This window comes from Pimephales promelas, chromosome 4, assembly GCF_988280905.1.
Source record: "Pimephales promelas chromosome 4, fPimPro1.hap1.1, whole genome shotgun sequence".
Lineage (NCBI taxonomy): Eukaryota > Metazoa > Chordata > Actinopteri > Cypriniformes > Leuciscidae > Pimephales > Pimephales promelas.
In genome coordinates, this window is record NC_142772.1 from 16,487,778 (window position 1) to 16,500,858 (window position 13,081).

At 38.0% G+C, this 13,081-nt stretch overlaps 2 protein-coding genes across 5 annotated transcripts in view; both read right to left on the minus strand.

The window, feature by feature from the left end:
- The window catches only part of usp2b (ubiquitin specific peptidase 2b), a 63,492-nt gene extending 59,531 nt beyond the window's left edge, over positions 1-3,961 (minus strand). The window contains exons 1-2 of one of the 3 annotated variants that reach the window (XM_089130003.1): positions 3,782-3,961; positions 286-398 (exon numbers count right to left, since the gene is read on the minus strand). The gene's annotated coding sequence lies outside the window, so the exon portion shown is untranslated. The remainder of the gene's footprint in view (positions 1-285; positions 399-3,781) is intronic. The other 2 variants (XM_089130004.1, XM_039661991.2) reach the window with 2 other exon arrangements.
- A 158-nt stretch (positions 3,962-4,119) lies between these two features.
- Positions 4,120-13,081, minus strand: part of tecta (tectorin alpha) — a 37,395-nt gene continuing 28,433 nt past the window's right edge. The window contains exons 16-25 of one of the 2 annotated variants that reach the window (XM_039662533.2): positions 12,634-12,920; positions 12,232-12,512; positions 11,662-11,772; positions 11,239-11,441; positions 8,973-9,136; positions 8,406-8,654; positions 8,054-8,216; positions 7,712-7,796; positions 7,142-7,261; positions 4,120-5,384 (exon numbers count right to left, since the gene is read on the minus strand). In XM_039662533.2, the coding sequence (XP_039518467.1) occupies positions 5,281-5,384; positions 7,142-7,261; positions 7,712-7,796; positions 8,054-8,216; positions 8,406-8,654; positions 8,973-9,136; positions 11,239-11,441; positions 11,662-11,772; positions 12,232-12,512; positions 12,634-12,920 (1,767 nt within the window). In that variant the 3' untranslated portion in view covers positions 4,120-5,280. Of the gene's footprint in view, positions 5,385-7,141; positions 7,262-7,711; positions 7,797-8,053; positions 8,217-8,405; positions 8,655-8,972; positions 9,137-11,238; positions 11,442-11,661; positions 11,773-12,231; positions 12,513-12,633; positions 12,921-13,081 lie in introns of those variants that run through there. The other variant, XM_089130005.1, reaches the window with a different exon arrangement.

The window sequence follows — 13,081 nt, forward strand, 5'->3', positions numbered from 1 at the left end:
CACAAAATAGCATCGACCTAGCTGGCTACAGCGTTGGCATTGGTTTACGTTCTTGATCAAATCGAAAAATTACGTCATAAAGTATATATATATGAAAAATACATACAAAATTACTTATAAAATTAGTACATATACAAATTCAGGTCCAAAATGTTTGTACGCGTTTGTCGTAGATACAAAATAGCATAAGTGGCTATAAAGCCAGCGCTGGCTTTTGATAAAACTAAAACACTACATATGAAATTATACATGCAAATACATTTAAAATGATTAAGTCTTACTTACAGGTTGTGGCCCAACAACTGCTGCCTCTGGTTTTAAAGTTGGAACTGCTTCATGTTTTAATAACAGTTTCTTGTTGAATCCGCCATTGAATTCGTGGAGATACTGGAAGCTGTCTTTCGTAAAATGCGCAGCACAGAGAGCTAAATTACGATTGTGTAATTTTCAGGAACATAATCAAAAATAAATTGTATCCGTTGTTGACGAACTACAACGTCCGTGGGAAGCCCGAACGCAGAAGACCTGACAGCTGACTGAAAATAACACACTTTCTATGCACCACAGAAATATGGCCATGCCCTTTTTTGCATATTCTGGAGGGAGGGTTGATGTAAATGTATGGGTTAGTTACGTATAAAACCCGTTGTAGTCCCATTCAAGTTGTTTTTGTAGGCATTAAACTTTCTGATTTTTAAAAGACGATATCTCTGCTTACATTGAACTTTCAGCACTGCAACTTTGCAGATACTGTACTAATTATGCACCAACGACAACATTACACACTATTTAAAGTCCCAGTGAAACGGAAGTTGCAAACAACTTTTCTCCAGTGCTGTGACGTATTTCCAAGTGAAACGGAATATTGAACAGAAGGCAGGGTTTTACTCTAGTGCTCCTCCTCTCCATCTCTCGCTCATAGAGCATCAAAGTCCCGCCCACAGCCGGTGCTAGAGAGTAAAAATTCAATACAATTTCTCCATTGACAATTGGGATATAAGCCATTAAAACGTAACCATACATGGTAGATTAAAACCAGCTACGGCTGTACTAAGTGATTGTATATGCTCATATAAATGCCAAAAGTTAAAGGCGCACTAACCTTGTTTTAAGATAAATGCCTTTTATTTGCGATGTATTGGATAAGTACTTCATTACCCACAATCCTGAACAATCCCACAATCCCACAGTGATGCATCTGATTGGTGTAAGTCGTGTAACGTGTCTGAAACCCCGCGAAGGTACGTGAAGACTGAAGATCGTGTAATGACGTAGGCCTAAGTTCATTAGTTGCACCTCGAGACGCCCCCGCGCCATTGGATGTACAGTTGCCGCAGCACAGCCTATGTGGGAGCCAGATGCTCAATGTTTTAGCATGTGCAGCTGCAAATGCGTTTATAAGCTTCAGTAAATCTAGGAAAAGGAGTTTCCCTGTAGCCTGGCTGCGCCCTCCTACGCACTTCCGCTCAATTTTATTTTACTTCAGTAACTACGTCTGGGATCGCTCCATATCCTTAGGTTTCCAGAAATCAATTTTTTGTTCGGAAGCCCCGAGTCCTGGCTGCTAAACTATGGTTGAAGATCCGCTCAGGAGTCATGTCAGTCGCACGCTCATATTCCCAACTGTATATTTACTGATTCTTGTGATGAATAGAACATTTTGAGCCCCTTTGTGCACTCGTGCAGGAGGTTGGTGTGTCAGTTTTACATGTTGTAAATCATACAAATTGGTTGTGATTTTTTAAAAATAATTGTCATAAATAAAAATGTGAAAAACCATACTTTGAAGATATTTGATTTTCAGTTTTAGATGGCAATGGTTGATTTGTTTTACTAAAAAAAACTAAATGCCACATAAAAATGTACAAACACATACTTTGAAGACCATAATTAAGGTAATTAAGAAACAATAAGACGTTACGTCTTATTGTTTCTTAATTACCTTAATTAAGGTATCTTAAATACCTTAATTACCTTAAATATTAAATATGAAAAATTGTTGTTTATTACACATCTGCAGATGGAGACAAGACTGATCATTCACTGTAGCTGCTACAGCATTTGCGGAAGATCAGAAAACGACCACAGCGGCGTATTTGTAATGATTAGACACAGCTTCCACCGTTGAATGAATATATCACTGTCCTTCGTGTCAAATATGCATTTCGAATTAATAATTGTTCCTAGATTAACAAAACCTGCGGCGCTCGTTGACTGAAATCCTACTGTAAACATAATCCTCTGATCATTCGGACTTGTTGTTTCCAGCCATTTCGGCGCGTGACGTACGTCACTCACGACACCCCGTTAGCGATTGGCTATGGCAGATCGTGAGTGACTTTGGGCAGATCCAATAGATTTGAACTTTAATAGTGAACCCGCCTACAAGGAAGGAAACGTTTCTCAATGGAGCGGTTCCAGACTCTATGTGGAAATGAAATGAACTAGAGTCTGGTTGAACCAGGCTAGTTTCCCTGCACATTCACGATATAAAATTCACTGGAGGAAAAAGTTCACCTGGCCGTCGTCAGATTTGGAAGTCACACAAAAGGATCTTTCACGGTGGCTTCAGCCAATTTTAGTGAGGCGCGGTGGTTTATGGGAGGTTTATGGGAGGATTTTCCTTTGCTCGGAAATGAAAATATGTACACAGGCTTGTACTCTTTTTTTGGATTTTCTCTTCGTTTTTTCACTCGAAATGATATGTTGTATGCTTATGAGTTCAGCCATAGCTGGTTATCCTCAGACATGATCTAATACTCTTTAGATATGGATTTTACAAAATTTAAATGGGAGAAGTGAATGGGAAATGTACTTCTGGCACCAACGCTCTCTCGGGCTTTGGGCGGGACTGTGAGCAGACTAACGGTTTGAGGGGAGTGGTTAAGCGTTTCCCAACCCAAGCCGTCAAACCTACATCATCAGATTAACTTTAGAAGTAACTTTTCAGATTTTCATTAAAGATTACCATGGTAAAAAATGTTTTATATACATATATATATATATATATATATACTTGCACGGATTAATTGTTCATCGCAAGACTAGTAATATGCGCTAACAAAGTAAATAGGGTCAATTTTGATTTCACGGGGACTTTAAAATGAAAAAAGTGAAATCGCAATCAATCATCCCTTTAATTTACATCTATTGTGTACATTTGTGTTATTGCTTGTAGTTTGATTATTTGTTCTTATTTTATTACAGACTGTTACTTGTCTTTAATATTGTTTGATATGCATATTTTATATTATATTGTAGCCTTATATGTTCTTGCATTTCATCATGTAAAAAGTCTGACTAAAAAAATTTGCAAGTCAATGACGTACAGTTTCAGCGAGTCCGTAGTTGGTGAGAAGTACATGATGATGCCGATAATGACCGATGACGATGACGAAGAGTGTAGTGATGTAAATTACAGGAGAGAACTGACTCATGGGGAATGGAGGAATGCACATTGGCTAAAGTCAGAGTAATTAAGTAATGCACTGCTACCTATTAAAGCAGTGGACGCAATCTGAGCGTGAGTCAAACGTTACTGTAGTCAAGACTGTTACTGTAGGATACAGCAGTTACTATAAACACTGCCTTACTGCCCACTCATTAACGCTAACTATGGAAATCTGCCTTTGAAAACCGCTGGTGGTCTAATTAAATTGCATTAAAGGTATAATCATCAATAGTCAGTGTTGCTAATAGTAAGCTTAGCTGATGTGGGTAAGTTATGTCACATGTTTAATCCTGCGCTAGAGCCTCCCCGCACAACCCTTAAGATCCTTACCAGTGGAATTCCAGTTCATCCTCCCGAGAGACCAGAAAAATATCCCTGTATTTTCCTAAAAAAAACACGCTAACGTTACTTTAAGATCCAGTAAGAGATCAAACGAAACGGGCTCGTCGTTACGCTCTCGGATCAGTTGGTTGGAGTGACAGCATACCAGCACAGGGTCCTGATCATAGGTCCTGATCCAATATGTGCTTTGCTCAAGTCTGGATTTAAGGAACCGCCTCCCAAGCGGTCGCCATAGCAACCCGGATCGCTCTCTCTCGCGCGCTCTCTATCTTTGGCTTGCTGCAGAAGCCATGACTAATGCACTATGAATAGAAGCAGAATCAATGTGAATTGCTCACTTTATTCTCAAATAAATCATATCAGATTAAAAACAAACACACAACCCATAGAATAAGAAAACATTGTTACAGTAAGTATGGACATCAAAGGGTTTGGTCACTTGACTACATACAGTAAGTGACTACAGCTGACTACATAAGTTGCCATGGTGTTATGGCTGTACAAAACCTACAGGAAATGCAGTATATTTCAGCTGTGGTGAAGTGATTAGAAACAACCATTGAATCTTTCTTTAATATCATCACCACCACCACCACCACCACCACCACCATCATCTTCAATTCAAGTCAAGTATAGTTGATATTGTCAGACTAAATTGCAAATGGAGTAGATGACTCTTAAATTCACTTTATGTCAGTGATTCATACAGTACATTGAGTATTTATTGTACAGGACAAAAGTGTTCACATCCATCAAATATGGCCTACTATATACAGCTTAAATAAATGATGCTTTAAAAGTTGGCTACTCAAGAACATTTGTGTTTTGGTACCAAACGCCATTCACTCATTTATCCAAAGGAATCAAATACAAAGCAATGCAAATGTTGATTGGCATTTTGATCTCAGCATTACTTCAATATGGCAAAAAGGGGTTTAAATACCAAACAAAATGGCATATTGAGAATTAAGAGCAGGAGAGGATATGCATTTCATCAAATCAACTAAATAAAAAACAAACAAACATCATAACGTGTTGAGAATTATCATCCATTCTTGCAATATGTGCTCTCACTCTTCAGTGATTCTCATCTAATAAGTAATACTTGCTAATCTGTCATTAGTGGCTGTGAAATATTCAGTAGCTGTCTCTCTATCACTACGTTTCAAAGTGACAGTTTCCTTTTTTTTTGGTTTCTGGGGTTAGATGTTGTGCCAAAGAAAAGAGTTGGATTCTTTCAGGGTCTGAAGGGTGTCATGTATTTATGTTGGACCGAGGCACGTTGTTTTATGTCTGAGATATCCAGCTGGTGAAGGATCACTTGGTTGTATTTGATCACAGTTTTCACTTCGATGAAGGGAACTGCTCAGAGGTGGTCTTCACCGCAGGGTTGCTGATGCATCACATGCATAACCCCTCACTGGCTGTTTTGCTTCTCCCTTTTGTCTGTATACGCCTCTCTCTCCCTTGGTCTTGTTTGGTGGGTGTTAAGAGAAGAAAATTGAGGTGTGTGTTTGCAGTAAGATGTTAATGCTTACAACAGCAGCTGTCAGAAGAAGCAGGGGTTGACGGTCAGTACTCATACTGGTGACTGTTAAGGCAGAAAGAGAGATGAGAGGTTCATGAGAATGGAGGCTCAAATAGTTTACAATGTCCGGCACAACTACAAAGCACATCCTTAGGGAAGCACATCCCTTACGTTGTCTACTACTATAAGTTACAACCACCCCCTTTACACCTTATTCTATTTTTTTTTACCGGGTACATCAACTGTTTGGTTACGGACATTCTGCTTATTTGATCTTATTTTGCGTTCAACAGAAGAATGAAATTCATACACGTTTGAAACGACTTGATGGTGAGTAAATGACAGAATTTTCATTTTGAAGTGAACTAATCCTTTCATTTTGAGTGTGTTCAATAGATTGTACTGTTGTTCAATAAAAATTTGATTTTTCAGCTAATGCAATGTCTTTTTGAAAACAATAACTTTCAGGAGACATAAATGTCAAATGACAAAACAGTTTGAGAGTCATGAGTTGTAAAAATGACGAGATCTAGGACCTTTATGCAGTGTGCCATTTTAAAGACTGTAATGTACATTTATCCCTAACAGCCCTGTTTTCATCTGCATTAAATTAAATATGTCTAACATTACTAAGGTCTGTACACTTAAAGTGCATTAATTCCATCCTACGGTGTACCTTAATAATCAGTGTATAACCGATGTACACTGAACAGTTAGCTACTAGAGTAAGTCCATGCACTGTGATCGTTGTACGAAATTGAATTCACCTTCTCGCCAGAAGATAGCTTCCGATTTGTCTCACTTGTTTTCATTCATTGATTTAGTGGAAGTACAGTATATTAACTGAGTAATGTAGGAAGGGAATGGTAAATGAGGGCGATTTCAGATACAGCCAGTGATTTCTGGGGGAGGGGCTCTGATCATTCAGTAGTTGGCCATATTTTTGTAGGGGGCATAAATTGTTCTCCTAAGCATATCTTGTAGGGGCATGGCTACTTAAGAACTGAGAAGGCTGTACCTTGGTTATTTTAGATTTATGCAAGGTTTGTTCTGGTTGGGAAAAAAAAATTAGGTAGAGGTATGCCAATCAAGGTTGCGTTTTATACTGTGCTCATTGGTTCATTAAATTTATCATGTAACTTGCTCAGACAATTTTTCACTATTACTAAAACTACTCTTGTGTTGGATCTGGGTGGCCTGTTACTTTACAGATGTTATTAGCAGGCTACTCCGATGAAAATGTGTTTGGGATGGTACTTTCCAGATATGCTACTGTGAACATCTATAATACCCTTTCGTTACACTTGTTAGGGACATGTTATATATACTTTTTTTTGCTTATGGGCAACATTTAGGCGGTTCCTAACAAGTGGGACTACAGAGGTTGTCTGGGGCATTTAACTCATTCTAACTTATCTACTCTAGTGAGCCTCCACCTTCATAGCCTTGTTGTGTTCATAATCACAATCTTGCAAACTATTCTAACTCAAACTTTCATGGAAAATCTTTTTAAATAAAGACTGGATAAGTCTGAAGTTTAATGGTTGTGACATTGAAGTCCTGCGACCGTAGTGTAGTTTGTTTCTATCTTATGTTTAGCTGGTTCTATGGTTCTGGTTATATTGTTAAGGCTTCAAAATGTATTTTAAAAGATTATTATGATGAACAGAATGTACAAAAATCATAAACTTTTGTTGGTCACAGAGCTGCTTTTCTGCAATAATCCAAAAGTCACTGGACAACCTCCACCTATTAATTTATTTTTAAAAACAGTAGCTACAGTACACGTAAATGTGTGTGTGTGTGTGTTCGCATTTCACCTCGGCAGCTCTTCCCATCTCTTTGCAGCATTCCTGTCACACAGCTGCACACTGCGCCTGTTACTTGACTAGTGCAGATCTGCTCACAGCCACCATTATTCTCTTCACACCAGTCTGAATCTGAAACACATGCATATGTTAGGTTTTCATGTTTTATAGGGACATTTCACAGACATTTTTATACTGTACAAACCGGTATATTATATCCCCAAACCTTAAACCAACCAATCACAGAAAACTTTTTGCATTTTTATAAAAAAACAAAAAAAAAAAAAACATCACTTAGTATGATTTCTAAGCTGTTTTAATCCTGGTGAACAAAAAAAATGTCCCCACAAGGACTCAAGGAAAAGGATTTTGGATATTCCAATCAATGTCAGGACATTTTGCCCCCAAAACATAGGGTATACCTGAACCACACACACATTCATAGCTATAATCACCTTGCTAATGAGCACATATTACACCCAAATGTTATTTTGCCTTCACAATTGACACACATATTAAATTACACACATATTCCTCACTCTGGACATGCATTCATGTGCAACTCTGAAATATATTCCATACCCCTTCTTCTGATTGGTCCCACTGACAGGATCTGTTCTTTATGCTGACTGTAATCTGTATAACTTCTCTTGTTATGAGGGCAATTCTGTAAAAGCAAGAAAGTTATTATAAATCCCCCCCCCAAAAAAGTAGTTCTCAAAAGATAAACAACATGTAAAACATCACTTAATCATTTTTAGTGATGTTTTACATCATGTTTGCATTTGTCAGTTTAAGCTGTTGTTCAATGGCACATCATGTACCAACCCCCTTTACCATTGTCTCTATTGTTGTAAATGGCAAGACAACAAAAAATGCACCAAAAATGCCTGTATGTGTGTGTGTGTGTGTACAAGCTCTCACCACTTTGCAGGTGTTTGTCTCTGAGTCACACAGAGACACGTCACAGTGCAAATGCACCTCATCATAATCACCAATAAACTTAAAGACGGTGACGTGGAATCGGCAGGTGAGGGACACGCCATTCTCAGCCATGCCTATAGTGTTATCCTTGATGTTAGGGCACCTGGAATTACAGTTACAGTATATGATGTGAGGGCCGTATACCCGTTTGTATGTTTTAGGGTGTGTAGTCCCCTGCTGAACTTTTGTGCTGTGTTTATTTTGTCTTAAACTCTATGTTAAATATGTTTTGACCTATGCTCAGTGCTAAGCATAGTTTGTGTATGATTATTTTCATAAGCTATTTACTTACCCTCTCTCTATTATAATGTAACGAAGGCGATCACTGCTGTAACGAGATGGCGTAGCCCAGCACATGTTAACAATGAGAATAAGCTGTTTATCGTCTGCTCCTTCCACAAACACCCCCACAAACAGAACATCCCTGGTGCTCAGCACAACCTCTCCCTCGCGGTACGGATTTCGGTATGAGGCGTTCTTGTACAGGGCCATTTTTGTGATGAAGTTGCCCTCTTGGGTAGGCAGTGTGAGGTTTATTACACTGTGAACAGCAGAAAAAAAAGTGGGAGAGTTATTATCTTTATCATTTGTCCCATCTCTGGAGCATCCAAGTGCATGTACTATGAGATTATGCTATTTACTGTATTTGTTATTAATTATAGTAAATGTTTTGTAAAATGTGATGTACCTAGCTAAAGAGATAAAATGATAATGTTAAATAAACTACGGTGTGATTAATATGCATACTTTCTGGTATTTACAGTATTTGGTCCTCTGAGGTACTTCAAAGAATACACAGTGGTATTATACAAGGTAATTGGTAGTTTTTGTGAGGGGTGCATGTTGTCTGACAGCTGACCTGAGCATTGGCTTCAGTACTGTCTCCAGAGATATCTTGATGTCCAGTTCATAGGCACAAGAAAACTCCACATTGATCGTCTTATCACGTGTTACTACATTCCCTGTGTTGTTCACACTCTCGATCCACACCGTGTTCTTGTACATAATGTGTGTTCCATTTGACTAGACTCACAGATACAAATACACACACACACACAGTTATGGTGAATTTAATTAGCTTTTCACAGAAAATAACATATTCAACCAAGCAGAAGATATATATTTATTAGGGGTGGGCAGCAATTAATCGCATCGAAAATAAGAGTTTGTGTTTAAATAATATATTTGTGTGTACGGTGTATAATTATTTTGTATACATCAATACACACACATGCATGTATATATTCAAGAAATATTTGCATGTATATACTGTATACATATTTATAAATAATTTATATAAAATATTAATATTTTATATATGAATAACAAATTTTTTCTTAAATATATACATGCATGTGTGTGAATTTTTATATACAAAATAATTATACATCGCACACACACATATATTATGTAAGCACAAACTTTTATTTTGGATGCGATTAATCGTTGCCCAGCCCTAATATTTATCCAGCATACAATGAAAGCAAAACCAAAATGAAAAGAACTTGTGTTTATCTTGAACACAAACACACAAAAATATTAATAGCGAGAATGAGCAAAACATATTTGTAAAGATTAATCATGGTTTATTTTGTACCAACCTGAATAATTTAGGAACTAAACTATTACACATTTAGAACATTTAGTAAAATTGGACCATTGAGGACCATTTTTTCTTAATCTGTGATATTTATCAAAGCATAAGTATAACTTTAACTCATTGAGATTTCAATTACATGGATGGTTTAATAAATAAAAATATAATTTGTGAGCGTTGAACTCCCAAAAAGGTATATACTTTTAGAGCTCTATGGCGGTATCAAAACCAAAAGCTAACTTGCCTTCTATATAGCACTTTTATATAGATTTTTTATCTCAGGCACAGTACTCAGGCTTAAATTGTTTTTGAGACACACTTCATATTGTAAGCAATCTCTTGCGCACAACACAAATAGCATTATAAATTATAATATTATAAACTGCTTTAATTCTCAAATAAGCATAACAACATGCAGCATTGTTAAAGGGTTAGTTCACCCAAAAATGAAAATTCTGTCAGTATTTACTCACCCTCATGTTGTTCCAACCCCGTAAGACCTTCGTTCATCTTCGGAACACAAATTAAGATATTTAAGATATTAAGATCGCTCCTGCATACAGTCCATAGGCTTCTTGAGGGACTGGCTCTTGCTGTCCTCGAAAAGTCATTAAAGACATCGTTAAAATAGTCCAAGTGACTACAGGGGCTCAATCTTAAGTTTATCAAACGACAAGAACACTTTTGTGCGCAAAAAAACAACAAAAATAACTACTTTATTTCAACTATTCGTTTATTTCTCCCTGTGCGCGAGTCAGGTTACTAGTTTAATAGCGTTCTGTTGTACGTCACACGCATCACACACACATGACCAGCGTCGGCCAATAGTGAGCCTACGTGTGACGTAGCTCTACGCAATCACACTACGTTAACTGACTTACAGGCTCATGGAGAAGGAAGTGATAGTTGAAATAAAGTCGTTATTTTTGTTGTTTTTTTGCGCACAAAAGTGTTCTCGTCGTTTGATAAACTTAAGATTGAGCCCCTGTAGTCACTTGGACTATTTTAACGATGTCTTTAATGACTTTTCGAGGACAGCAAGAGCCAGTCCCTCAAGAAGCATATGGACTGTATGCAGGAGCGATCTTAATATCTTAAATATCTTAATTTGTGTTCCGAAGATGAACGAAGGTCTTACGGGGTTGGAACAACATGAGGGTGAGTAAATACTGACAGAATTTTCATTTTTGGGTGAACTAACCCTTTAAATAATGCACTTCAATCACATGGAACTATACTGTATTTCTTATTATACTTTTCAGCACTGAAAAACTAGATTATATCATATTGGATGGAAACTAATCATTGAACTCATCACAAGATAGCACAGGATCTACATTAAATGATCTCAATTGTAGTCCGAAGCTTTTTTGCACAAACTATAACTACCTTGCTGCATAGTTGGATGTTAATGGAACAGTACATTTTCTTTAACAGGAACAGTACTTTCTCTTCTCTTGCAAGAGGAACAACTGAGACTGTCTACTGAGACTGCTCTTGAACAGTAGTTAATGAGAGATTTGTTCACCTGTACAATAGAGCCACAATGTCCCTTGGTATTGTTGATATGGAAAGAGATGAAATCCTCTCCCTCGATACCAGCGCAGTGATGGTCGTTAATTCGTACATCCTCTCTCTCAAAGCCCAACTGGAACAGACGGCACTTAGAGATTGAGACCTCCATCTGAGCATGTTTACAGGTGACCTCTGCCTGGATAATGTCATCCTCACCTACAGTACATCACAAGAACAAGATGTTCTGTTTTTTCTTTTAAATGTTTCCTCAATATTTCATGACAATTCATAATGTGACCTTTTAATTTAGCAGTTAGCCCACTACTATAATATAAATGGTAACTTGTGTACGATAGTTTATGGGCCTGGGTTTAATACGTAGGGTTTAAATGTGTAATAATTAACAAATGGGTTTTTATCGATTACTTTTACTCACTAATTTCAGTGCTAGGGAGCTCAGGGCAGCCACAAAGATCTCCTCCATTCTCCTGCTCGCATGTGTTGTTAGAGCAGATCTCTCCTGAACAGGGGTCATAGATCCATTCTGCTAAAGACAGGTCCAGTTACAAAGTTAGCACACAGAAACACACACACACACACGCACACACACACACACACGGAGAGTAAAGTTCATTAACAAATCCATATATTCACCTGCTAATTCATAAAGTTTTTTTTTTCTGATAGTCTTGTAAGCATCAAACAAACTTGTAAGCATCAAACAAACAAAAAAAAATGTGTCAATTGAGTGTTACACTATAGTTGTAAAATTTCCAGCTAAAAGTGCTAATTAAAAAACATTTTTTTGAGTGTGTGCAAATGTTCAATGAAAATGTTCTTTTCAGATCCAAATAAAATACTAAAAATGACAATTCCAGTGAATTCCGGTTGATTTGGACACTTTTTTCAAGTCAAAAAAATGTCCCAATCATCCTGAATAAAGCCTTGATGTCTTTCACTTCCTACACTTCTACTTCTTATCCTGTAGGTGGCAGCGTCCCCTTACAGCAGTTTTCCAGGGCAATCCATTTGGTGGTAAGTGTGCCGAAAGAGCGGCAGGCCTCAGCGTAGGCTGCCATAGAGCCGCACACCTGGGCCTTGCGGTGGTTGTAGCAGCCGTCCATGTAGCAGGACTGGTAGAAGGGGTGAGGGTCCAGCAGGCCGTGGCAGGGCTGGAAGAAACCTTTCAAATCTGTGAGTTTCAGACAGTTGTTCTCCCCCTGCAGCTCTGCCACTGCTGTATTATCACAGGACTGTGCCAGGGCCACATACTGTGTCTCATCACAACTATAGGCAAGAGTCAAGCAATAAAGGATAGAAAATGAGTGGCAACGAAAAGAGGACAAGATGAAATTTATCAATAATTAGTTGGTAAATAAATATAACCGCACAACTTTTTCTTGCAAACCTGTTCTGCATGCCGTTGGTTTTCCAGCTCTGAGCGAGCTCCAGTGAGCTGACGGCAGGTTTTCCACGAGAGGTGATGTAATCATCATTAGGATCCCCATTAAAGTTCCCACACAGTCCACACACCTTGTTCTGCAGCCGTGGGCCCATCATGATGCTGAGGGTGTTGAATCGGTTATAACGCACTTGGATGTCCTGAGGAGTGTCAATCACCAGGAATCCTTCTGATGTGGATACTCGTGTCATTAGACCTGTGACAAAAGGTACGGACACGGGCGTACCATTTACCTGAGTTAAAAGAGAAAAACACTCAGCATTTAGCTTGGACACAACTTTTTTTAGTGAATGTGCAAGACTCAGTGGCTATAGGTAAATCACAAGGAGAATAACAAAGTGCACTAAACTGTAAAATAATTAATGCTACAGAGATTATATTTATGACAATACAT